The sequence below is a fragment of the Hibiscus syriacus genome, unplaced genomic scaffold, assembly GCF_006381635.1.
Source record: "Hibiscus syriacus cultivar Baekdansim isolate YM2019G1 unplaced genomic scaffold, ASM638163v2 tig00110332_pilon, whole genome shotgun sequence".
NCBI classification, from domain to species: Eukaryota; Viridiplantae; Streptophyta; class Magnoliopsida; order Malvales; family Malvaceae; genus Hibiscus; species Hibiscus syriacus.
This window is the reverse complement of record NW_024062688.1, coordinates 7,164,680-7,192,567: the sequence shown is the minus strand read 5'-3', so window position 1 is coordinate 7,192,567 and position 27,888 is coordinate 7,164,680. Positions and strand designations below refer to the sequence as shown.

The 27,888-nt window shown below is 35.6% G+C and overlaps 2 protein-coding genes and 1 pseudogene across 2 annotated transcripts; 1 reads left to right on the top strand and 2 right to left on the bottom strand.

The window, feature by feature from the left end:
* Positions 1–78: 78 nt before the first annotated feature.
* Positions 79–10,649, top strand: LOC120119642 (DExH-box ATP-dependent RNA helicase DExH9-like). The gene is made up of 15 exons (XM_039139450.1): positions 79–398; positions 471–671; positions 761–979; positions 2,310–2,648; positions 3,076–3,180; positions 3,943–4,053; positions 4,395–4,645; positions 5,224–5,347; positions 6,318–6,597; positions 6,720–6,874; positions 7,481–7,618; positions 7,758–7,990; positions 9,310–9,574; positions 10,143–10,447; positions 10,484–10,649. Exons 1-14 carry the CDS (start codon positions 126–128, stop codon positions 10,419–10,421), a joined length of 2,973 nt encoding a protein of 990 aa, XP_038995381.1. The 5' UTR covers positions 79–125; the 3' UTR covers positions 10,422–10,447; positions 10,484–10,649.
* A 295-nt stretch (positions 10,650–10,944) lies between these two features.
* On the bottom strand, positions 10,945–14,277 carry LOC120120055 (annotated as a pseudogene).
* LOC120119640 (SWR1 complex subunit 2) lies at positions 14,080–27,428 on the bottom strand. The gene is made up of 11 exons (XM_039139448.1): positions 27,251–27,428; positions 27,058–27,127; positions 26,808–26,879; positions 26,632–26,675; positions 26,289–26,544; positions 24,251–24,326; positions 24,045–24,164; positions 23,807–23,875; positions 15,470–15,512; positions 14,909–14,974; positions 14,080–14,499 (listed from the first exon to the last, which is right to left on the bottom strand). The coding sequence occupies exons 1-11, from the start codon at positions 27,316–27,318 to the stop codon at positions 14,310–14,312; spliced, it is 1,074 nt and encodes a 357-aa protein (XP_038995379.1). The 5' UTR covers positions 27,319–27,428; the 3' UTR covers positions 14,080–14,309.
* Positions 27,429–27,888: the final 460 nt, after the last annotated feature.

Below are 27,888 nucleotides of genomic sequence, written 5' to 3'. Positions count from 1 at the left end.
TATATGCGACGTATTTTGCGTCTAACTAGTTGGGAGTTTCGAGTCTTGTTTGGTTTTCCCTAGTTGCCGCCGCTACCACAGGATAGAAACTTCTCTTCCTAAGAAATCTTGAACAAGTTCAATAAATGGGCACCTTGAAGAGGAAGTTGGGTGAGGAGGCATCCTCCGAGTCTCCTCCAACGCTGCAGAAGAAGATACATCACGGTGGAGTCGCCTCGGTGTTGACGGAGGAAGCCACCGGATGTGTCCATGATGTTTCATACCCTGAAGGTTATGTTCCTTCTGCTTCCACCGCAAACCTTCCACCTGACTCTAAACCCGCCAAGGAGTTCCCTTTCACGCTTGACCCCTTTCAGTCTGAAGCTATCAATTGCCTCAATAATGGCGAATCTGTCCTGGTAACACTCTTTTCTTCTTCTTCTTCATCCCACACAGAAATTAGAGTAATTGAAATGCTAGTTTCAATACAGGTATCGGCACATACATCAGCAGGAAAAACTGTAGTAGCTTTGTATGCAATTGCCATGTCTTTGAAGAATAACCAGCGTGTTATATATACTTCACCTATTAAGGCTCTCAGCAATCAGAAGTACAGGGAGTTTAAAGAGGAGTTTTCCGATGTTGGTTTGATGACTGGAGATGTTACCATCGATCCTAATGCTTCGTGCTTGGTTGGTATTTTACCTGCTATCTTTCTCGCATTGCTTTTTACCTTTCGTTTTTGATTTTTTTTTTATGTTCCTAACTGTTTTATTTTCAGGTGATGACCACGGAAATCTGGCGTAGTATGCAGTATAAAGGGTCGGAGATTGTTCGTGAGGTAGCATGGGTTGTTTTTGATGAAGTGCATTACATGCGTGATCGTGAGAGGGGTGTTGTCTGGGAAGAGAGTATTGTTATGGCACCAAAGAACTCTCGGTTTGTATTTCTTTCAGCTACTGTGCCTAATGCCAAGGAGTTTGCTGATTGGGTAGCTAAGGTGGTTAATCTTTACTTGAAGTTCTTCACCAACTTTTAACCTGAATATAGTTAATCAATTTTTTTCAGCCAACCTACATTCATTTCTCTTGGTAGGGTATGCTTGTAACATGCGAAAGCTTGGTGTTTTGTATACCCATCTCCTTCCATAAATTGAATGTAGGAAAGTTTTCCTTGAGGAATTGTGAAGAGAAGAACAGTGAAAATTGAACTACATAAAACAACCCAACAGAAAACCTCATATTCTTGAGTTAAAATCTTTTTATTACAACATGGCAGATTCCTTTTGGCTTCAACTATTGAGAATGATTATGTTTATTCAAACACTAATATGGTTTGAACCTTATCCTGTTATTTGTTGCAAGAAGTATTGAAAATTATTCACTGATTTAGTGACCAACCTTTTGTATTTTTCTCATGTTGTTTACAAAAATATTAAGTAGATGCGGTGAAGTTTGAGGATTTTACTAAGACTAGTTTTTCATCATAATGTTTAATTAATGGAATCATAATGAGTTAGGTAAAAAATTTCCCTGCAGGAGAAGAGATAGAAAATTTTACTTGGAAGTTGCCTTTCCTCTAATCACCTATCGTATGCATCCAGTGTACATCTACTTTCTTATCCATTTACTTCTGTTCAACTATGTTTATGGAATTTCTTGTATATTTACATCACCATTCGTCCTGGTATGATTCACCAATGTGTTAGAACCATTCTTGTGATGGGTAATGGAAGGTATATTACAAAATATGTACAGAAAAGTAATGGACAATGGTTGAACCCTTCTTGAAGAAAGAAAGCCTATATATTTATATTTCTCAAGTAGGTGGAGTTATTAAGTTTTATGTCAGGATTTCTGGTGTAATTGTTAAGTTTTATGTAATTTTGGTTCAGCAATAAAACGAGGCACTCTTTTCCTCCCTCCAATAGTGGATCCTTTCTGTTGGGAAAGGGCTATCTATGAGGGAGGTTTTTAATGAGGCCTTCTATTCCTATAAAAAAAAATATATAAACTCAAAATGTTTTTTGGTAAATGATTTAAGAAGGGATATCAGGAGCATATTAACTTTGTGTTTTCATTTCCTTTGAAAATGTTCCTATGTGAAATACTAGTCCTGTCTTAATGGTCCCTGCTGTTGATTCTTGTGGATGGATTTTGGTCCTAGAAAGTGATTAGGAATCTTGAGGACTGTATGACCATTATTTTGAGTAGGATTTTTTTGGGATCAAGGAGTACATTCGATTACATAGTTAGGTGCTTCTATAGATCATTAACTTTATATCTTGTTTAGTTGAAATATTTGTGCTTATTTTTGTTCTACTGTTGCAGGTTCACAAGCAACCATGTCACATTGTTTACACCGATTATCGGCCAACCCCACTTCAGCATTATATTTTCCCTGCTGGAGGTGATGGTCTATTTTTGGTGGTAGATGAGAAAGGAAAATTTCGTGAGGATAGTTTTCAGAAAGCTTTAAATGCACTAGTTCCTACAAGTGAAAGTGACAAGAAAAGAAATAATGGTAAGTCACAGAAGGGGTTAGTGATGGGAAAAGTCAGTGAACAAAGTGACATCTTCAAGTTGGTGAAAATGATCATTCAGCGACAGTATGACCCTGTGATAATTTTCAGCTTTAGCAAAAGGGAATGCGAGTTTCTAGCAATGCAGGTGACTTTTTGTTAAATTTTATTTGTTTTTGTAAGGAGAGGAAGGGCAATAGTATGGAACCTTTGATTTATATGTATATTGTTGGTAAGGGATAGGACAGACATGGGTGGATTGCATGTCTTGTTTCCTTTTACTCAGCATTATGCTATACATAATGTTGACAAGTTAATATTATGTGTGTGTTATCTTAGCTATGGGAGTATTACATTACATCAAGTTTGGATCCATTATCGTTGCTTATAAAATATACTGTTTTTGAAGGTGCATTTTCCTCCTTTTCTTATCCAGATATCCTGAATTTCTTTTTTTTTTCTTCATTTTTTCCTGATATTCCCTTTTGGCACGTGCACCAGTTTTTCTGTTGCTAGATTATTTTGTCTTTTTATTATCTTAATTGTCTTGTTCTTTCTTTATGTTTTTAAATTAGATGGCAAAGATGGATTTAAATGATGATGATGAGAAAGGAAATGTAGAAACAATTTTCTGGAGTGCCATGGATATGCTTTCCCAAGATGATAAGAAGCTACCTCAGGCAAGTCGTTAGTCCTCTTCTAAACCTATGAGACATATTTGAATGTAAAATTTATAAATGTTTGCACATGTAAGATTGCAAATCAAGACAAACTGTAATTTTATGATTATTCCCTGGTTACTTCCCAAACTTCGAGTTTTGTCAAAGTAATCATCTTTTATCCTTTATTAGTTACTACTGACCATCATCCTTTAAGTGAAAATGTTGTGTTTAGTTAGCAAGAGTTTCTGTTTTTTTTTTTTTGTTTTTTTTTCATTTTATTTGTTCTTTTGGTTGAATATGTAGTCAGATGTGAAAAATTTGGTAATCAGAAACTTGTTGCAAAATTCTGATATTCAAGACTGATTTACTAGTAAAGTTTGCATTTTGATGGATATCCATCATCTAAACTAGTTGAATATGTATTCAAGGCTTATTTACTAGTAAAGTTTGTGTTTTGTTCATATATGTGGGTATTTTTCAACCACTCATGAAAACTGTCTGGGGCACATACATACCAATGTGCTGTAAAGTGTAAACAATTTGAAAATTTGTTTTTTTGTTTGATTTATTTTTGTTGTTGTTAAACATGTTTTATGTTTTTTTTCTCAAAAAAAGAGACAAGAATTTTTAGAAAAGAACAGAAAATAAAATGGAACTTTCAGCTACTTGTATGCAATGGATGTGTTTCAACATGGAAAATTATATTTTGGAATTAAAAGCTATTCTGTTATGACTTGATCTTTTGTTTTGCTCAGATATTTGTTATGTGTGGTTTTACAGGTGTCAAACATTTTACCGCTTTTGAAACGAGGAATTGGTGTGCATCACTCTGGTTTGCTTCCCATTCTAAAGGAAGTGATTGAGATATTATTTCAGGAAGGTCTGATTAAGGTTGGAAATATAAACTCAAGTTATATCTTTAAGTTAGGATATGTGTTAAAGGTTTAATGATTGACCATAACATTATCATATTGACTGGTTAGTTACTGAATTCACCTGCAGTTGGTGGAATTTTCAGTTCATAAATGGATAACTACCATTCTGATGGCTAGTTTGCAATCAGTATTCTTTTGCCCATTTTTAGATTGATTTGTTTAATTGAATCTGCATTATGTTAAGCATATCAGAAAATTGTATTACTTGTTTTACTGTATAAAATTCTTTTTCTTTATTTGCGCTATTCATATGACTTTCTATTCACAGAAGAACAAAAACTGAAAAAAAATCTTCAGTGTTTGTTTGCCACAGAGACCTTCAGTATTGGGTTAAACATGCCTGCTAAAACTGTTGTGTTTACAAATGTTCGTAAATTTGACGGGGACAAGTTTAGATGGATATCCAGCGGAGAATACATCCAGATGAGTGGCCGTGCTGGTCGTCGAGGTATTGATGCACGTGGAATATGCATTCTTATGGTGGATGAAAGGATGGAACCATCTACGGCTAAAATGATGCTCAAGGGAAATGCTGATAGTTTGAACAGGTATATTTGATCTACCAGATATGACCTGTTTAAATTACACTAATCCATGTATTCCATCTTTTGGTGGTACTTTGGATTCATGCATTTTGAATAACTTTCATGCTGCTGAACATTTGTGCACACGAAACTCGTAATTTGTCTATGATATTGCTGAAGGGACTTAATTGTTGTAACAACAATTTTGACTACACAATTTTCTATTCCCGTGAGTCTAAATTCGAGTTCGTGGGCTTTGTTTAGTGGGAAAGATGAAAAGGGGAACCAATAAAAAGGGATAAAAAGATACTCGTTTAGGGAAAATTCGTTTTGAGTTCAGTTTAAGAGGATTTTAGTTTATGACAGCGGATATCTTGTTGGACATACTTCTTGGTAGTAACTATATTGTTTTGTTGTGAATAAGGATGATGTTTAACTCTAATAAGCTGGGGTGTCAGCATTGTGAGGCAAGCACCGACTGGTGAAAACTTTGTTAAGGATGCTGAGTGGAGGGTTTAAAATGCATAGTCTAAGAATTATGATTTTTCTCTACAATTAAAAAATTATGAATTTTCGTTAATTTCTTTTTCATTTCATTTCAGTGCCTTCCACCTAAGCTACAATATGCTATTGAATCAATTGCGTTGTGAAGATTCTGATCCTGAAAGTATGCTTCGTAATTCATTCTATCAATTCCAAGCTGATCGAGCAATTCCTGACCTTGAGGTCTGTTGTTATTAGATTCCAGAGCTTCTATAATTTGATGTCGACCTCTTTGATCATGGTTCTCCGGTTTCTGAATATTCAAATTGTTCTTTAACAGCAGATAGTAAAATTCTAAGGTATCTGTTATTCTCGGAGAGAACATTAGTTATTAGCTTTTAAGGCTTAAGCCCTACAGGTTGTGTTGAATTGTTAAGTAGTTCAATTCGCTATGGTTCTCTGGTTATCAAAGGCATTTAATTTCTTCAGATCTCTTGTTTTGGATATTGAGTCCTTAGTTTTCGAGAGGGCGGTTATTATTAGATTTATCCCAAGGGGTTGTAATTGTGAGGCAGATAAATTAGCTAAGGAGGGAATCGGCTGACTATCAAACTTTTTTAATAGGGAGTGTTAAGGATTGTAGTTTTTTATTCGGATGTTCTTAATGTTTTGGTGTATGTTATTGTAATAGTTATTCTATTCAATAAAATTAGGCACTCTTTTCCTCCTTCCGCTAGATACTCCTTTTTGGAGTAATCTAAGAGGGAGGTTTTTAATGAGGCCGACTATTCCTATAAAAAAAAATCAAAGGCATTTAATTCTAATTTTGTCTGTCATTGGACTTTTAAGGGGTTAGAATTCTGAAGGGGGAAAAAGTGAATTCAATGAAGTATTCTGTCTTTAAAGCTATAGGGAAGGAGCACCGTCTTAGTGTTAATGTACTAAAATGATTTTGTTATAGTAATAAACACTTCCTCTAATGTAAGCCTAACATGGATAGGACTTTGAGCTATTTAACTATTCTTAAGCTAATGTTGATGCAAGAGGTTGTATAGTTGCAGAAGCATGTCAAGCCTAATGAAGAAGGGTTTGGTTCCATGATAATTTAAAATTCTTTCTTTAATTAAAACCAAATGTGTCCAAGATCTTTGAGATACATAACTTTTTTTATGGCTGTTGTCAATTAATCTGATGCAATATGTTATATTTGCAGAAACAAGTAAAGGCTCTTGAAGAAGAGAGGGAATCAATGATAATTGAAGAAGAAGATAGTTTGAAAAATTATTATAATCTGATTCAGCAATACAAAAGTTTGAAGAACGATATTCGTGAAATTGTGTTCTCTCCAAAGTATTGTTTACCCTATATGAAATCTGGCAGGCCTGTATGTATACAGTTGATTGATGATGAAACATCTCCATCTTTCTCCATTGAGGACCACGTTACCTGGGGTGTTTTAATGGACTTTCATAGAGTGAAAAGTATTATTGAAGGTGAGAACTTGAAGTTGATCCTTTTTTTGAAGGTCGATGTTGATAATTTACTTGTAATTGTCAAAAAATGCCTTAACATTTCGAGTTCAATTAGTCAGAAAAGTGTGAAATTCTTGCAGCAGATGATGCCAATAAAAGACCAGAAGATGCAAGTTATGCCCTTGATATTCTTACAAGGTGCAATGTGAGTAAAGATGGTGTTGGGAAGAAAACAATTAAGATCGTCCCTTTGAAAGAGCCTGGAGAACCTCTTGTTGTTTCTGTGCCTCTTTCTCAGGTGAAGTCCATATTCTTCTTGGTTTATGTCTTTTCAGCGCTGTGGGAGAGTATTGAATAAGCCAAAATTTGTGAAATTTATATGCCTGTATGAATCTCTAGTGAAATCCATGAACTTCTTGGTTTATATTTTTCAGCCCCGTGGGAGTTTATTGAATAAGTTAAAAATGTTTACAATGTCTCTTTAAAAATACAGTGAACAATAGTAATTTTTATTAGTTCTGAACATATTGAAGTATCCTACCTCTGGTAGAAGAATCTTGCTTTTCTGTTCCATTTCTTTTTGTTGTTGTTGTGAGACCCCCCTCTCCCCTCTTTTGTGGAGCAATCTGCAAATTTGTTCTGTCTTATCATTGCAATATCTGATTACAATATTCGAAACCCTTTTTCTTTTTCTTGTTTTAAAAAATTAGACTATTCTTTATGTAATGAAGCAAATTGAATCTTCTTTCGGGAAATAGTAGATTTGTTTTTTCTGATTTCAGCTTTGTGCAAGTTTTTTAGCATCAAAAGTTATACAAATATACTTCAATGTTTCTTTGGTCTTGCTGAAACAAATGTCCATCCACAAGGGAATAATTTAATTTGTTATTTGTTCCTTGGACAGGTTACTAGTTTAAGTAGTGCACGTTTAACCATACCGAAAGATCTTCTGCCTATGGAAGCTCGAGAGAATGCTTTGAAGAAGCTTTCAGAATTCATTTCTAGATACCCTAATGGAATGCCTCTGGATACCGACGATAATGTATATGTTTAATTTTTACTTAATGATATCTTATGATGAAAACACTTGATTTTCTCTTTTTTTTTTCTACTACAACTGCTACTGCTAGTACTATGCTTATTATTTTTGTTACTTATTGAATGATTTTTCCATTTTTCAGATTCATAGCAACTCATATAAAAAGGCTGTCCGTAGGTTGGAGGCACTAGAGAGCCTGTTTGAAAAGCATGAAATTGCAAAATCCCCGCTTATAGAGCAAAAACTTAAACTGTTAAACAGGAAGGAAGAATTGACATCCAAGATCAGATCAATTAAGAAAAAAATGCGTTCGTCCACAGTATTGGCTTTTAAAGATGAGCTTAAGGCCAGAAAACGGGTTCTAAGGAGGCTAGGGTAAGAAAAACCGTTTATCTATGATTGCTTCACATTCGTTGGCAAACTTTTCTCATGGTCTCATAATTTGATGGCTCTGCTTTGTATTTGATATTGTTTTGCTCTGGAGTTCTTTTTTATTATTCCATCAGTCTTAGAGACAAACATAAGATCCTCCTCCCTCATTTTCCATATGATTGGAATCTTCCATATACAACCTTATTTTATAATACAAACACTCTTTTTTTATTCTACCCCCTTCCAAAAAAAACATAGATAAAATATTGCTTTGTTTTCTTGGCTGTAAATGCTTAATTATGCATGCAGTTATGTATTTTAGTGCCGCCTTGCATTCAAATTTATTCATGGCTCAAGCAGTGTTAGGACATTTTGTCTTAGCACCAGAAAACAATGCACCTCAGACCATTGCCTAATTGAAGTACTCTTTATTATTCCTTTTAACTGTTCCTTTACTATTAAAAAAGGAGATATAATATCACACTCTCTACTTCTCAATATTTAGTATTCAGCAACAGACGTGATCATAAGGGAATCGTATAATATTGGCCAAAAATAGAATATAATGTTGCATGGTTTTTAGGATATGCTAGAGCACTCTTTTGTTTTGTAGGATATACTGGAGCACTCTTTAGAGTTTGTTAATATATTGTATATCTTAAGTTCTATATTGATGCACACACATGCAAAAAGGTACATATACATATTGTGCCTTTTTTGGTCGTGTGTGTTACAGATGCCTTTGTCGAAGTTGATCTGAGTTAATTATTTTTAGGTTTCCTATAAAAAAATGGTACGAGGAGCCTTTCTTTATTTAGAGTTCTTGTTTTAATTGCCATAATTATTTTATTCAAACAAATAATATGTAAACTCTATTATTGACTGCAATAAAATTAAATGAGATTAATTCAATTCCAAGAGGTTTAAGACTGTAACTAGTTACTAGTCTAAGGTATGGGATTCTCTTTGGCGAGTTCCACACATTCGCCATAGGGTGTCTGCAAGTAAGAAACTAAAACAAGGGGAAAACCCCTTCTACGTTAGACGGTTTTCCTCCAAATTGTCAACTGTCTAGTGACTTGATCTGTATTATGGGACCGTAAAAGTGTTTGTGCCTTATTCATTAAGCGATACACAGGTTCTACTGTTATAGTGTCTAGAGCCTGCTTTGTGCCCTTCACAATGTTGTAGCCTTTTAACTTAAAACTTCAACCATATCCTGTTATTATTATTATTAATGGTTTATGCTTACCATTACTTTAGCTTGTTGCATAGACACCTGTAATGCCTAAAATGTTCTCTTATATCGGATTTTGTTGCAGATATATTACAAGTGATGATGTTGTTGAATTGAAGGGCAAGGTTGCTTGTGAGATCAGTAGCGCTGATGAGTTGATTCTGACTGAGCTTATGTTCAGTGGGGTTCTGAAAGATATAAAGCCAGAAGAAATGGTCTCTCTTCTCTCTTGTTTTGTTTGGCAGGAGAAGCTCCAAGATGCTGCAAAGCCCAGGGAGGAACTAGAGCTGCTCTTTACACAACTACAGGATACAGCACGGAAGATGGCCAAAGTTCAGCATGAATGCAAGGTATACTAGATACTTCATCTTTCTGTGCCTTTTATTTGTTTCCATTTTGCAATCTTGGTTTTGGATTTTGGATGCAAGTAGGATAGGATGTCTTGGAAGGTTTGAAACCCATTTTTGGTTTAAAGGAAAATGGATGTCTGGTTCTAGGCTGTGTTTCAGATATTTGCTCATTATGTTGGTGGACCAGTAGGTTGGTTAGGGTCCTCTTTGGACATGAGAAGAAAATGCCAGAGTACCTTTTCCCCCCTCTTTTTGGTATAGGAAGGGAGAATTAAACCCTGTACCTTGATTGGGTTGCTATGAAGCAATTTTTTTTGGCCACAACTACTATTCTAGAAATTACATAGGGGTGGTTTCCAGAAAATATGAACTGCATATGGCCTAAGGCATATCTGTCTGTCGGTCCAGACATCGATCAAAAGAATTGCTAATATTTCGCGTTTAGGAAAGGTCATATTTTGATGTTGCCATTTTGTGGTAGGGTTGGTACGTGATTACACGTAAGCATGTTGCTCTACTCTTTTCTTGCAAGAGAAGTAGTTGTCTTAAAGGAAGTGTTTATTTACAGGTTCAAATCGATGTGGAGAGCTTTGTAAGTCCATTTCGGCCTGACATTATGGAAGCTGTATATGCTTGGGCCAAAGGATCCAAGTTCTATGAGATCATGGAAATTACTCAGGTTTTCGAGGGCAGCTTAATAAGAGCCATCAGACGACTGGAAGAAGTTCTTCAGCAGCTTATTTTAGCAGCCAAGTCCATTGGAGAGACAGAACTTGAAACAAAATTTGAAATGGCCGTCTCTAAAATTAAAAGAGACATAGTATTTGCAGCATCTCTGTACTTGTAGTTCAGTTGCACTTTAATCTGCAAGTGCATGCCCTTTCCCTGGAAGTTATTTATCATGCTGTTGCCGATAACCCAAAAATGGCTTTGATGGTGGTGGCAAAGCGAACAAGAATCTGAAATGTTGTTGACAAAGGATTTCTCACAGTTCCGAGTCTTATATTTTACTCATACACTTGTCTGTTCTATTGTTAGAGATATAATGTTTTCTGATTCCAGCATTTTTTTTTTCTGCCATTCGATTCTTGGTAGAACTTGAGCTAACTTGTAGTGAAAGGAGAGAAATTAGTTCACTAAAATTTTGATGTAATGTCTCTATATATATATATTCACTATTCTTGTTCTTCAATTATGAAAGTAGATATGGATGGTTTTAAACAGTTCCTATGTTCACTGTTTACCATTATCAAAAGCTAATTTCCATTCCCCAAACGTTATCTGATCCTTTAAGCAACAACCATTCGAATCCTTGGGTAAAACATGTTAAGGATCAACTATTGACTAAAGAAAAAAAAAAGGAGTTTGAGTTAGGTGATTGGCTTCTCCAACAAAGCTGATAAATACCACTCATTCTTCTCAATATTCCACCTCTCTCTTAAACCCAGTTTGATCAAACATGGGGACATAGGTTTGATTGAGCTGCGATCCATGACAGATGAAGCGGTCAAAGCCATACTAGTCCCCTTGGTATCAACACTCTGTATATGTCGTACAGGGTGAGCTCCAACATTTCATCAGTTGCTCAACACATGCATAGAATGCACTATATCCAATGTGTACTCAAAGAATGGAAGCCTCTGAGAAATGCTAACATGCTTTGGGATCAACCCCCTTGATGCAATCAAACTATTGAACGGTCCATCCATGTTCATTGAACTTGTGATGATGGTGATGATCTGCTCTCTCATCCTCGCAGCGAAAGTGCCAGTCTCACCTCCGATGTCGAGTCCGATTTGGATACTCCCGGCTGGTTTCGTTTCAAGAATCTGATCGATTCCATAATCTAGTCCTCTGTCGTAAAGCCATCTTTTTTCTCGGCCTTGCAGGTTGAAGCAGTACCTGCAATCAAAGTTCCCTGGAAACTTGTTGCAGTCGCTGAGGCATTGGCAGCTTTTGTAAGTGTACGGATCCTAAATAATGCTGGAATATGATGGAATTGACCAAAGGCTATCGGGAAACAGTGTTGGCTCAACATAACCGACAGGGGATTTGGGGCGGCATCGTCGACGAGGGAGTGGTTCACAACCCTTGAGCATGAGTTTTTGAGCAAAAACATCATCCACGGGACATTCACCGCCAATGTCATGTCATTGTACTGAGAGTGTTCCTCTTGAAACCTCAAGCAGGATGCTCCAACAGGAGGATAGATCTCATCAGATGCGATCCTTGGGGAGTATCCTAATGGGAGCTTGTCAGGAAGAACGGCAAGCTTGAGTTCATCCGACAAGGAAGCAGGACAAGGAATGTCGAATATATTAGCTAGTTCGTGTTGATGAGCGAGCTCAATAAGGAGGGCTTGAACGAGCAAGTTGGTGGAGTTAATCTTGTAGTGCAAGTCAGCAATAAGAGAATAAGTGGAAATGAGTTGGGACTTTGTGGAGTTTAGGTCCTGCAAGAGAAGAGAAATGGAATGAAGGATGTTGTAGTTGGATGATAAGATGAAAGGATGGGTACAATGTTGGTGAATATGAACATCAGGTTGCTGTGAACAAGTTGCTTGTATTCCATGCTGCTTACCTTGCCTGTGGGTTTCTTCCTGAAAAGAGATGAGAATGAAGTGCAGAAGATGTGGATACGGACGGACCTAAGATTTTATATTAAGGAATATATTTTTTAAATTTTAAGAAGGGATGAATTTATAAAATTTTATATGAGTGGAATTCGAAAACAGATTTTCAATAGAAAATATATATAAAAAATATAAGATAATTTTAATTTTTCAGAGAGCAACTATCCTCACACGCCTCTCGATCCATCCGTGAATGCGGAATTTACTTTCAGTTCAGGTGGTGGGAGTTGGAAGCTAAATAATTCGGCAGAATGAGATGCATGTCACATGCTAATGGAGCTTTGTTCATTGTAATGCTCCCCTTGGGCAGCTAAAACTTCCTAACATATTGTGATATTTCAATAGATATACAAGTAAGGTAAGTTTTTTCTTTTTTATTATTTATGACTCTTGATGTTTGACCAAACTGTTACGCTCAAATTTTTAATTTTTTTTTATCTTTTATTGCATTTTTTTAAGTATTAAGTAGTAAATTTCGACAAATAGCGGTGACCAAGAGTAAAAGTATGAATATTAATTTACCCCTTTAAGTATTGAATAAGAATTAAATTGGAAGGAACTTATTGTAGTTAGGGTCAAAATGAAAACAAGGAAAAAAATGGAGCCGTTTGAAACATTTCCCCCCAAAAGTTATGAGATTTTTCGAGAAACATTTTGGACCCTTCTATCTTTGTGGGGTTTACCATGTCTGATCTTAACCCTCCAGGTGAAAACATTCACCATATTTCATGAATTATGATTGGGTTAGATGAGAGAGGAACTTGATTCTCATTACTTTTCTATAGGAAAAAAAAAAGTAAATAAATCCAATACATTTAAAAAATTCTTTATGTGCAGTTACAAGAGTAGACATAGAATTGATTTAAAAGTCTAAATCTTTGTGTAAATTATCTATATATTTTGATTGTTTCAATCAATTTTTTAAAAGTCAATTCACCATTCTCTTGAAATATTTTAATTGATTGATCAAGCTAACATTAATACAATTGCATTTAAAAATAAAATGTGTATACAAGTTTCAGATTAATTATCGATCTTTTTTCCGATTAATACAATTTAATATAGTTTGGACACTTATTTTTTACATTAAGCCTAAAAACAATATACTCGGGTATATAATATTGGCAACTCCACACCCTTTCTACTATTGGGGTAAGTTGAATAGGCAATCCAGTAAACAGAAGCAAAATTAAAGTAAATTGCACATTTTTAAACTTAATACCAAATTGAACAATGTAGTATGGATATCCAATACATGGCTAATGCTTTCATGATGGAGTTTGTCTAATTAACAAGTCAAATTAAAACCTAAAATTAGATCCTTCATATCGGTTAAAGATGATAAATAATGTTCCTATTTTATTCTTGTATAATCTTTAGGTTCAGTTTCCTTGATTTTACATAACATCTCAAACTAACCTGTAAACAGTTTTTCTATCATACCTCAATCTAAATGCAGCTACAAACCCCAAACGAAATGCATGGACGCACACACACTAAGCAAAAAGTGGCCAAAATAACTGAGGTTTAAGAGCACACAAAATATTGGTAACAATTAAACAGAATCAAATTACAGCCAAAAGGTGTACTGAGAAAATAAAAGAACTCAGCAATTGCAGTTTTGTTAAATGAAGCACAACAATCTTTTACCAAAGCTTTCTTTGAAAAGCTGCAGGCAGGTAAGGGGGCAGTTGTAACATCATATGCAATTACATATCCAGGATAATCATTCAAAAGATAAAGGAACTACAATTACATATATTTGTTTATCATTTTAAAGATAGCTTTATCAAGACAGAGGTTGACACTGTATTTAACTTGACCACATCATGAATTAAAATAGGAGGTAATTGTTACAACTAAGATTGTTGCTCCTCGATAGTGTCAGCAATTACAAACTTCAAGGAATTGCATCAATAGATTACTTTCCCCTTTGTATACTTTACATAGATTTTAAAGTCCAAAAACAGGAAAGTGGTCTACTTCGTAAAATATCCAATCATACAGAGGCTAACAATAGAATAGATAAGCCCAACAAAGACACAATTCCTGAAACAAACACATAATTCATGCCGAAAAATATTTAGGAAATTACCACATCAACTAATCTGAACTTTCATCATCAGAAGATGACGATCTGCCGAAATTCCCAAAGTATTGGAAGCGTGATATTTGACTTCTATTTGAGATGTGAGATCTCTTCTGCCTAGGCATTAAGCCTTGACTAGACAGAGAATCAAACAAGACCCCCATATCCATTTTCTTCGGAGATCTTTTATGTTCATCTTGAAAACTACAAAATCATACAAAGCAAACTCAGCAAATAAGTTGTGATTAACCCCACCTCCACCCTTCCTTTTTTCACCCTTTTTTGGGGATAAATTCAGGGGAGCATATCAGAAATTTATGAAGAATTAAAGAACTGGTTGACAGGGAAGGGACACCACTCCTAACTATAAATACATGCTACGTTGCTACGACTCCCATGTCCAACACATTTACAGACTTGGATACCAGGACATAACCCTCCAAGTATAATCCAAAAAATAAGGAATAATTGAACGTCCTCATTTTGGACACACAATCATGTCCGCAGGTCACACCAAAATCCAAGTAACATATAATTCAGATAAACTATAGAAAATGAGTAACTCAAGGTGTTACATCAGACAATAGAATTGTCAAATGGAAGGGACCCATACCGTTCTTGAATAATTTTAAAGGCTTCCTTTGTTGCATAGCATAGCCCTGTCTTCGGATCTCGGTACCTACAACATCAAATGACAATTTGAATAAATATGGTTGGATGGAAAAAGCCGAATTTGTCTTCTCTTAAAATGTTAAGCATCACTGAATTAACATATATACTAAATCATAAACATGGCTTAGCAACAACTTTGATGAAACTCCCAGCTGAAGAGAAGCTCCCTATCTCATGGCTTTCACTTTTGAATTTCCCACCCCGATGACATTTCTAATACACGTTTAGAAATTAAAAATGCTGATGGATCATTGATTGGGAGCATGGCATCTTTAACAGTAGATTCAAAAGTCCATGTTACACAAGAAAGAGCAAATTAAAATGCATTTCACTGATGCTCCAGAAAATGAAAAAAAAACTGCAAAAAAAGTGTTTATGTTCTTCCGGTTCAACTGAAAGAAATCATAATTCAGTTCCAAATAAAGAAAATATAACAATTAATTCAGCAATTGGACTTTAGAATGAAAGACCAAGCAATAACCATTATGATATAAGCTCCTACCTGGCAGGCAATCCAGTTACAGCACATATGGCCTTTTCGGGGTCTGGGTGTAAAGATAAATGAACAAAATAATCAAAATAATATAAATAGAGCAAATAAATAGTGGTAACTAAATAAAAAAGGCTAGAATCAAAACATAGAAATTAAAAAAAGTAGAAAATCGTGCACGCTAAGCTGTTAAATGCTAAACATTATGTGCATATTGTCACGGGACTAGACTGCTGCTAGCAAGCTCGTGCGGCGTCGAAGTTCTGGGGGCGTGACAATATCTAGAGAATCATCTAACAAGAAGTTCTTTCCTTAAGTCATATCCCGATGCAAGACAGCTTAAAGTTAAACTACAATCCAAATTTCTTGAGAGGATTGGGGTAAGACTAAACTAGAAGATCCCTAAGCTTCACACCTATGGTTCTTTGATTGCATCACACAATAAAGAAGAAAACTCAAGTATCAGACCTAGTGTTCAACAACAAAGCAATAAGCTGAAATTGGTAGATGCCAAGATGTTTACACGTGTGGTTTAATTGACATTTTCTTCGGTTAGTTTAACACCTGTAAAGAATATCTTTATTTTGTAAACTTAACTCATGTAATGAAAGATGGCGGACGGTGGACATATATATTTATTAAAATGGGTATGTGTGCATATATAATCTATCATTTAATATATTTATTAAAATTGACTAGGACATATTAATATAATTATATATATAATGTAACTGAAATAAAATTGAATGAAATCCTTATAAGACCTAGTTCAATATTATTATTAATATGTTATTAAATTAGTAATTTGTATCTTTATATGTATTTTATTTTATTACTAATGTTTTTAAATTCATGCAAGGAGATGACATTAGAGAAGAGCAAGATCTAGATGGTAATGATTCATTGAAGTGAAGGAAATTTAGAACTGAACATAACTTGAATTTATAAATGAACCATATTGAAATTAATCTTATTTGTTATATTTATTATTTTTAGTACTAATGCTTGTTTTGATTCACAAGCCTTGGGACCAAATATGAAAGAAGCTATTGAGTGCTTAGTGGCTATTTTAAAATCAATGGGAATCTGGATGAACAAAGAGTTGCACCCTCCGATCCTTGTTCGTGCAAGAGAATTAAAGCTGTTCAAAACAGACCTGAACCAGGAAATATTCCCAAGGCTAAGATAGCAATTACAAAAGTTGTGTTGGATGTTCAGAAGCTGGTTGTTAATGAACTCTTTGAGATTGCACTGAATGAAAGCAAAAACAGTCCATTGATGTAGTTTGTGAAAGACAGAAGTCTATAGTTGGAAATACAGATAGGAGATTAGCTACAGCAGACAGACATGGAAGATCTTATATCAAGGTTGAATCAAGAAGTTGCACTAATGCAGTTCCTCGCAACAAATGCAGTTCCAGAAATTTATGCCAAAGTGATGAATGTTATTGTCAGAGTTGAGTTTTCCAAGCTGGGGAGAATGATGCAGGAGCTTTATGTATTTTATAATATTTTATTAGTTCAGTTTTATTTTATAATATTCATTAACTATTAACATTTTGTGTCATTTTAAATAGTTATGTGATTAGCATTGGACTATTAGTAACAGTTCTAATACAACTATTCTAATAGAGAGTAAATAGGACTGTCAGTGAAATTTTATTCTTAAATACTATACTAGAGGGTTATTAGGGCAGTTTTATTATCATTTTTTTTGATAAAATAAAGCCTCATTAAAACCCCCCTTCTTATCCTACATGTTACAGACATAACATGAAAGACATTGGAAGGAGGAAAAGAGTGCCTCTAACTTTTATTAATTAAAACACTAATACACCTCCACACCTCAACAACTAACAACTTTTTACAAAACAGAAAACCATAAATCTGAAAACATAACACACCCTGATACTCCCTAAATAAGACAACCAAGGCATAACACCTTAACCATAACACAAACCTAAAAATCAGCCTATACCAGCTTTAGCTAATTCATCCGCTTCCCAATTTGCTGCTCTCGAGATGAGCCTTGTGATAATACCCTTCCTCTCCACAGTAGAAGCTATATCCCTTACCAAGGATTGAAACAAAGTAGTACTAAGGTTCGGATTATTAATCCACTTCAGAGCATTAGAAGAATCTGATTCCAAAATGGTCCTCTGATTTGAAAAGAAATCAGCTTCAACTTCCTCAATAAGAATCAACCCTCTATTGATCGCCAAAAGCTCCGCGAGTAAGGGAGGACCTCCCCCTACCTTCTCTGAAAATGACCCAAGCACCAACCCACTGCCATCCCTAATCAAGCCACCTATTCCACCCTTATCCCAACCTTTGACCATTGCACCATCTACATTTACTTTTAAAAACCCTTCCGGAGGAGGACTCCACCTAGAAGAAGGAAGATATCTCTTATTCAGATTGACATGTTGATCTGCTAGTTTTAAATCCCCCATCAAGGAATTGAAATGAAAATGAACATCCTTAACTGATGTTTCAAACCAAGAAACAGTTCTGAAACGTGAAATGAAGAACAAGAACGCTGAATCTACCTTCCCATTATGAAAAATCACCTCATTTCTACATTTCCAAACAGACCACAACACTACTCTTGAAATAAACTTCCATATATGAGATCGCGGCACTAGGTTATCCCAGGCAATTAAGAAATCCATCAACGAACCAGGAACCACAAAGAAAACATTCCATAACTTTAAAAACTTAGCCCACAAAACCAATACCACTTCACAGTGAAGAAACAAATAAGAGACCGACTCATTGTACTTCCTGCACATAGGGCAGACAGAGTCTTCAACCCCAGTAACTCCTCTCTTCAGCAGTTCCTCTTTCACCGCAACTGTATGATGAGCAAGTTGCCAAACAAAAGATTCCACACGTGGTGGAGCTACTCCTTTCCAAACATACCTTTCCCAATTACTTTCTAATTGATCAATACCCTCTATCAAAATAAGTTTTCATGCATGATTTTGCTGTAAAACAACCCTCTCCATTTCCCAACCAAATCCAACAATCTTCCTCTACTAGAGACAAAGAAGAGCTATTCAACAGAGAGATAATTTGCAGCCACTGCTCAACCTCCCAATCCAGCAAATTCCTTCTCATTTGAATATCCCAAACCCAACCCGAATCATTGTACAATCTGAATTCTGCAACCTTACCCTCTTTGTTATTCGAAAGAGCAAATAACCTTGGAAACCTATCTTTTAGAGGAACCGAACCCAACCAAACATCATGCCAAAATTGAACAGTTTCTCCATTTCTAGCTCTAACACACAAATTTCTCCTAAAACAGTCCCCAAATGCATCACTTGAAAAGAAGTTCTTAACAACTCCTCTCCAAATCCAAGAAGTACGAGCTGTCCAAGTATTCCGGATCATCAATGAATTAGGATCCATATTGTAAACACAACACACAACTGATTTCCACCAAGAATTTTTCTCTGCAGCAAATTTCCACACCCATTTCCCCATAAGAGCCCTGTTTAATAGCAACAAATTCGGAATCCCTAAACCCCCCAACTTCTTTGGCTTACACACCAAATCTCACTTGATCCAATGAATGTTCTTTTTATCTGATGATCCCCCCATAGAAACGATGCCATGATAGAGTTTAGTTTGTTGAGAACACTAATAGGGATTCGAAAAATAGAAAGATAGTGAATTGGAAGAGAGCACAACATCGATTTGACCAAGACAACCCTTCCAGCCAGAGATAAAGACTTGGCCTTCCAACCAACCAAACTATTATAAAATTTTTGTACAACCGGTTCCCACAGGGAAAAAGAATTCCTCTTGGCCCCCAATGGAAGACCTAAGTACTCCGAAGGAAAAACTCCCCTTACGCACCCTATTTCCTTTTCCCATGAAACTAGTTCCTCCTCCCCCACATTAATTCCAAAAATTCTGCTCTTAGACAGATTCAACTTCAAACCCATCATCAGTTCATAAATTAAAAGCACCCTTCTAATATTCACCAAATCATGAATAGAAGCCTTACTAAAAATTATTAAGTCATCCACAAATTGCAAATGAGATAACATGAAAGAACGATCATTAGAGCCTAATTCAAAACCCGAAAACAACCCCTTGTTCACTGCTTTTACCAACATTAAATGCAACAATTCTCCTCCCAAATTGAACAACAAAGGGGATAACGAGCAGCCCTGCCTTAGTCCTCTAGTAATGTGAATGTTCTCCGTAGGTGTGCCATTTACCAAAACTGAAATGGAAGCTGTTGAAACACACTTGTACATCCAAGAACTCCATCTAGCTCTAAACCCCATTTTACTCATTATTTTCAGCAAGATCCTCCAATCAACCGTATCAAAAGCTCTTTTGAAATCCACCTTAAAAACAACTCCCTTCAATCCTTTTTTTCCTCCAACAATCAATGCCTTCATTTGCTATAAACGAGCAATCTAAAATGTGCATCCCCGGTATAAATGCGAACTGTGAAGGACTAATAACTTCATTAATGCATAGGCTTAACCTTCTAGCCAGAACTTTTGAGAGAATTTTGTAGAAACCCCCAACTAGACTAATAGGCCTAAAATCTTCAATCCCCTCCGGATTGTCCCTCTTGGGAATAAGAGAGAGGAAAGAATGATTGGTTTCCATGTCCCATTCCTTTCCCTCATAAAATTCCTTAAAAAACAGCAGCAAAACTTCCTTCAGACTTGACCAAAACTTCTTAAAAAAGCCTAAATTCAGTCCATCTGGGCCAAGTGCTTTATTACAATCCGAATTAGCGATTACACCCCAAATTTCCTCTTCAGAAAAAGGCTTCTCGAGTGCCATACTCTGCTGATTTGAGAGCTGTAAAAAATCCAAGTCCATCTCCTCAACTTCCAATGTATTTTCCTGATTTAACAACTCCTTGAAAAAGTGCACCACCGAAGCTTTAATTAATTTTGGATCTGAAATGTCTTCATTATCTACTTTGATAGATTTGATACCATTTCTCCTTCCTCTACCTCTTGCACACTGGTGGAAAAATCTAGTGTTCTTATCCCCATTCAAACTCCACTTCAATCTTGACTTTTGAAGCCAAATCAGTTCATCTTTTTTATACAAGTCCCACAGCTCTTTCTTTGCTTCCACTAGGTTCTTCATAGACACCATGGAGAGACCTTGTTGCAAATTAAGTTCCATCTCCTGAATTTCTTTCTCCAACCTATTAATTCTCCCAGGGATCTCAAGATAACCCTTTCCAGACCAATTCTTCACTGCAACCTGCACTCCTTTTAGTACAATAGAGATTGGTTGTCTATTCTCCACATTACACAGCTTGACCAGTTCTCCCTCCATCATCTTACAAAATCCATCCTCTTCCAAGACATAATTAAAAAATTTGGACGGTTTAGGGCCCCAATTCTAGCCCCTATTTTCCAGCAAGATGCTGTTATGATCTGAAACAGACCTTTCAAGGAGTCTTTGAGTTATCATAGGGAACAATGATAAAAATCTTTGATCCACTAGGAATCGATCTAGCCTCTCATAAGTTGGGATATCCCTATTGTTACACCATGTAAATCGACCTCCAACCAAAGGCAAATCCAATAAATTAGCTTTGCTCATAAAATCTTTGAAAGCAAACATTGTAGCTAAGTTCAATGCACCTCCAATCTTCTCATCCTGTGACATTACAACATTGAAGTCTCCTCCGAGACACACTGGACAGTCTATATTCTCTAAGAATGATAACAGCTCCCCGAAAAACGCCTCCTTTTCTGAATCCACACTCAGACAATACACATTTATGAACCAACAGGATCCTTGTAACTCATCAATAATACCCTTAACTGCTACAAACCTCCTATGAATGATCTCCTCTATAACCTTACACTCTTTTTCATTCCACAAAGTAATCAAACCTCCAGCAGAACCTACAGCTGCTGAAACTGCCGAAGCTGTCAACAAATTACCACCCATTTTCCTCACTACCAAAGGAGTCAACACTTCCATTTTCGATTCCTGAATGAATAAAATTAAAGGCTTTCTCTCATTAACAACCCTCCTTACAGCTCTAGCCTTTATCCTCCTACGCCTTAATTTCCCCCATGTGCTCCTTTCTCCTTAACCAATGGAATTGCTTTGTTCATAAAAGCTTTTCCCCCCCTCTAAATGTAACCCCTAACAATTTACTTACATTCCAGCTCTCCAATGCCTCTGCCCCATCCCCCTCCTCATTTCTATATTCATATTCCGATCTTGTACCTAAACAACTCCTAGTTCCCCTTGACCTAGATCTTGAATAAACATGTTTGTATTTGCCCCTTCCCATTCTACTCCCAGGTACAACCCCCGAATTCCTATGAGAAGACAAGGAAACAGACCCCACCTGCACGGGAATTTGACAATGCACAACATTATTTTCTGCTGTTTCGAAACATCCCTTGCTTAATCTCTCCTCCTCTTGGTCCAGCCCACTCCTCAAATGTATATCTGGGCCCCTAATAAGCCCATTTCCGCAATTAACTTTTTCATGCTCTATGGGAGCACCTCCCAGACTTTTCCCATTTTCTCTCCCTTCATTAACTTCTTCTGACTTTTCCTGCTGTATGGAGACATCCCCTACTTCTGTCACTTTTTTGCACAAGACAAAAGTATTTTCCATACCTATGTTTAAATTCAAACCTCTCTCGGTAGTTGTGTTTTTGCCTTGTTGAGAACTTCTAACCCAATACTCAATCCTATTATGGGGTTCTGACAACTCCTGTACTCCCACCTGCTCTTCTTGCCGATTCTGCACATCTTCCTTGCTCCAATCCGAAGAGCTTTCCTCCCATGGTTCCTCTGCAGCTTCTTCTACCTCCATATCTGTTAATTCTGGGAAAAAATCCTCAGCACCATCAACTTTAATTTTAATCATGAATCTTCTCCCATACATAGTGAAGAAGATCTGTTCTGGAATATCAAATGGACTCTCAACCCTTAGTAACAACTGCGCCACTCTGCAATCCACTCTATGTGCAGTTTGATCTTGGATTTTTACTACCTTGCCCCATTTGGATGCTAAGCTAGAAAAGAACGGGACCGACCAACAATTTAATGGGACACCGATCATTGAAATCGCACAATAAGCTAATGGGATGCCCCCCTCCTCTACCACTGGCTCCAATATTTCAAACCAGAACGTCAGAGCTTCCCATTTTTCTTCCATTGCAATTCTTCTCTCTTCAACCGACTGAAACACTACCAGACACGCATTCTTCGCACTCCCCACCTTATCACTTTAACTTTGAAGCCCTCATTCCGTAAGGCTTTCTGCACAAATTCTACTTCAAAAATATCTTTGCAAATGCCAGTAAGTGAAGATTTCAACCATAATCTCTCTTCCATCGGGATAAAGACCTCCAAAGATTTCTTCTCTTCCTTAGTATTCCTTTGACTGCTTACTTGATGACCCTCTGGAACTTTTTCCACCCCAACCACCATGTCTCTATAAGTCCTTCCATCAAGGAACTTGCTCATTCGTTCCATTTTCTCTTTCCCTTGTACTGGAGAAGTCAATCTTCTGCCCTTCAACTCTCCTATTTCTACCTTTTTGAAGCCCTCCTCGCTAGCCCCTTCACGACTCTTCATCTCAGATAACTTGTCATATTTAGCTACTTACACAGAAATTATCTTCCCGGCAATCCTGACATTATTCATCTTCTCCACCGCATTGCACATATCCTTCTTGCTTGCAAAATGGACAAATGCAAACGTACAATCCTTGTATTTCGGTCTGTTGTTAATAAAAGGAATAAACACCCTAATAACTTTTCCATGATAACTAAAATGTTCCCCTAATGTTGCATTTTATTTTTTATTTATTTATTTTCATTATGAGAGTTTTAATAAAGCTGGTTGCTGGAAAATCCCAAACCCCTTTTTTATCCCTAAATCAACTAGATTTATCATACTCTTTCAATTTTCTTAGCTGTTCAAACCTTCCTCTACATCAGATTATCTCACATGGTGGAATGTAAAAATTAAGAGTGATGCTTAATTTAAAACCCTATGCAAAATTCCAATGATCCAAACTCCAGGCTAAAAGCAAAATTTCCTGAACTTCTAGGAGTATTGGAGATCTAAACTAATGTCCCTACAAGAAAAAAATATAACAATAGTTCCAAATAATGCATGGGGCGGTAATATTTTTCCCAACTTCAACAGGTTGAGTTTATTGAATGCTTGTGCTAAAATGGCATCCAAGAGAAATAAAATAAGATAAAACCAAAAGAGAAAAAGCGATTGACTGAAAAAAAAATATAGGTTTGATAATAAAGAAATTTTAAAAGAATCTACATCAGATAATTTGTTAACTCATGACCACCCTACAACTTACATGGAGGCGACGTGGTTGAGAGCTCTGAGTGAAATGTCAATCCTTTACTAAATTCTAGATATGAAGAACCTGCAAAAGATTGCAAGGATTTGCATAGATAGTTTCAATTTACAGACTTCGAATAATTAACAACCATGTTTTTGTTATTGTTGCATTTTATTTTTTATTTATTTTTTATCCATTATTGTTGCATTTTAGAACTAAAATCAATAACTATGGCCTATGAAGAGAAACTTGCCATCTTTTGACACATATTTACTCTGCGGACCATTATAAACAGCCTTGTGGATTATTGCTCTTTTCTTAACTTCCTCCTCTCTTGCTAAAACACGCTCTAAATTCCTTAAGTTCATGATTTCTGCAAAATTAAACTTCATAGATTCAAGTTAAAATCAAATAAGAACCTCAGAAATATAAATATCAAAGTTAGCTTTCAGCCTGAACCAGTTTGTGCTGCTTCGAGAAGCATTTCTTCTTGAGTCATCCTCTTCTCTTCACCTTCTTTTTTCCGTTTTACAGGCTGGTGAACAAAAATATGTCATAAACATAATCACATGGGATAACTACATTTTCCCTCTTTCCAGATTGTAAAACCACTCAATACACACAAACAGAGACATGCAGATACAAGTCTTAATATATGAAATTAGAAATCATACATTAGATACTATCCATACATAAATAGTTCATGAGGATATTCCCACCAATTTTGAATAGAATGTCTGCATGAATCTTTTTAATGAATTAGAGATGTGTATGTGCGTATAAACATATGTTTTGTTGTCAATCCTGACATGTAAGCAACTTGGACAGTTTGACATCTCTGCATACATCATGAGTTTCAACCAAAGGATTACAGAGGGTTCAGTAAAAGGTAGTGATGATGTTTTTATGGCTTCTAACCACATTACAGTCTGTTCAGAAGAAAGTACGTTTGGCATACTTCATAAGATAACAAAGTTGCACTCTGGTGCTAGAAGTAACATGATAAGTTTTAAGACAACAGAAAACTAGTGAATAGTGCTATAAATTCCCTATGATGCTGATATAGCACATAAACAAATATATATATTTTCTTAATCTGATAGTTATATTTCATACTCTATGCGTGTAGATCATGCACGCCAAATTTAGAGGTAATTAAAAATGTCTACCATTGTTTGATTTAAATTAAACCATTAACTATTTATCGAAGAAAACAATAGTCTCGACCAATGATATACATATCTGATCTGTTTGAAACTTTGCATGCATGAGTACAATTATGTTGTTAAATCCTTAGTCGACTTGTTAAATATTAATTAGACATATAGTCTTATCGGAATTAATACTGATGCTTTAGCAAAGGAATTGATTGACCTTAGAAACATAAGAAACTGATTACTGGGATCAAAGTTTGCCAGAAAATCACTCGTATTAAATCATAACCAACATCAAATTGGTTAAAGAAATCACTACCACCTGAACAAAATGATCAAAGATTAAAAAAGAGGCAGGTGGGCTTTGCACACAACAAGAACCTGACATCTTCATGGAAAATGATGCTTGAGGCTTAAAGATTTATACCCAAATTCATAGGGCTTAAAAGTGAAGACATGATAGAACAATAATATGGAGAAACCTTTTAAAATTCCATCATACCTTCAAGATAGAAATACCAATCCATATGAATATGAGTAATAAATATTTGATCAATTTAAAACTTTGCATGTTAAATCCAAAGCCGAATTAATAATAGTTTCCTCAGAATTAATATCAATGCTTTAGCAAAGGGATTGACCTTAGCAAATTGATCCAGTAACTTAATTTTTTTATCAATTGTACGATATAATTGATTTTTGCCTAAACGTGAAAAAATCACCCATATTCAATTCTGCAACTACATGCAAGAGACACAGAATGAAGTCAAATGAAAACAAATCATTTTCAGTTTAGTAGCGGAAAAACTATACATCCTTTCATGAAGTCATTTTTCTTTCTTGGAGGAGCCAAGCCAAAATGCAGGGCCAATTCTTGGGATTGCCATGCATTTTTCCTTTTTTTATCTTCTTTCTTTTCCTTTTTTTAAAAAGTAATGGGAGAATGGCATTTACTTCCATAAATCAGGAATCAAGCAAATACTATGGCACTTTAAGACAACCATGCTCCCCATGCCTTCAACATATGCCTCTGTCTCTCACTGTTAACAACTGATTAAAGCTTAAAGAATAAGTGTAGTGTCAACAGCAAACGTCAAAAGGTATAATACTGAAACAGTCAGTATGAGAACACTTCTAATACCTATTAGTTGAAGTTTCAACTAGATTTCATTGATTGATTGATATACCAAAGCACATATCTATACACATACCAGCTAGAAAAGATATATGTACTAATTAATACCATGCTCCATTGCATTTTCCCAATTTTAAGATGACGACCAATGAGTTCTAGAAATATTTTCCCACAAAAGAAGAATGAAAAGAATAACCAAAAGACTTGCCTTCATTGTTGCCTGCATAGCAGCACGTATTGCATCTCGCTCAGCTTGCCTAACAATGACCGATGTTCTAGTAGATTTCCTTATAATTTTTTCACCTTCTGCATCATCAGGGGCATCATGATGTTGCAGAGAGGTAGTCTTTTGAGTAGCATTTTCATCTTTGGAATCACCATCTAAATTTGAAAGGACTTTCTTTTTCTTCTTTTTCTTCATAGAAGACTTTCCAGGAAATATCAGACGCTTCTTTGTGCGAACCCTGTTAGAGCAACTCAAAATAAAAATAATGGCTATGAAATGGAAATGGAGATGTAAATACAATATAAAAACGTAAAAGAAGCTAAACCTTTCATCTGCTTCTTTTTCTACTTCCTCATCTGGCTCAGGTTCCTAGCAACCATGGAAGAGTCAATTTTCAAGATAGGGAAGGTGTAAAGTTTTCTTAGCACTAAGAGTCTTATGACGGAAGAGTACTTATAGAATATTAATTAAATCAGAAGTAGAGAAGGTAACAATACAAACATCTTCATCGAAGTCACTATCGAACACATCGGCAACCTCTGGTTCTTCTTCATAATTGACATCATTCTCCTCCTGGAGAGAGACACAAATAGAAAAGTTTATACCAATATGTCGTTCTAAAAAACTTTATTTCAGAGTTTATACCAATTCTAGGGAACATGAAATCACCCATATCCCAACACAACAACATCAATTCTATAATCTATTAATTTGACAAGAGTAATTCCGCTATAAAAATGTTTGTTTGTACCTCTTTAAAAGCTTCTTGATTCCAAAACAACTCGTCCTCTTCAACTTCGTCGTTCAGCAACTTCGTCATCCTGGAAATAGTAAATAATGGGGTTTCCATATCAATTATATCCGGAAAATTTTTGGAAAAAAAGAAAACAACAGAACAGTATTAAGAGATAGTAATATTATCTTATTTTAAGTTGAAGACTTACCTTCTCCCTCTCGTTGATCGAGAAGCACGGTCCAGGGAGACGGCTGTATCTTCTTTTCCGGTTTCCATGGATAAAAAAGTAAAAACTTCACCACTTGCGACGCCGGAGAGGAAGAGTAGATCGGATAGGTACCGGAGACTTTTGGTGGGATTGAGAACTTAAGAGAAAGAAAGACGACAGGAAGCCGCGAGAGCGTAAAAAATTAACCATGCCAAAAGCTACTGGTAGGGCTTCAAAATAAATAGGGTAAATTACAAGAATAGTCAATAAAGTATTAATAAATTTCATTTTCAGCATTAAATATTCAAAAACAATAAAACAATCATTAATATTATCAGCTCACTCGATTGTTAACGACCGTTTCTCATAATGAAAAACTGATGTAATACATGAAGTTGATTTGTTTAACACTTTTTGGCCGCATAAAATGAGAATCGACTGCCTTTTTGACTCAGTTTACTTCTTCTCAATCGTCTTTGCTCTCTCCTATTCCTTTTCTCTATAATTTGGTTTTTACAAAGCTAAAAGAGCAACATCTTAATTGTCATTTTCAATATTATTCAAAAGTTAACGGGGTTTTAAAATTAAATTTTAGTGTTTTAAATAGAATTATATTATAAATTTTTAAAATATCAATT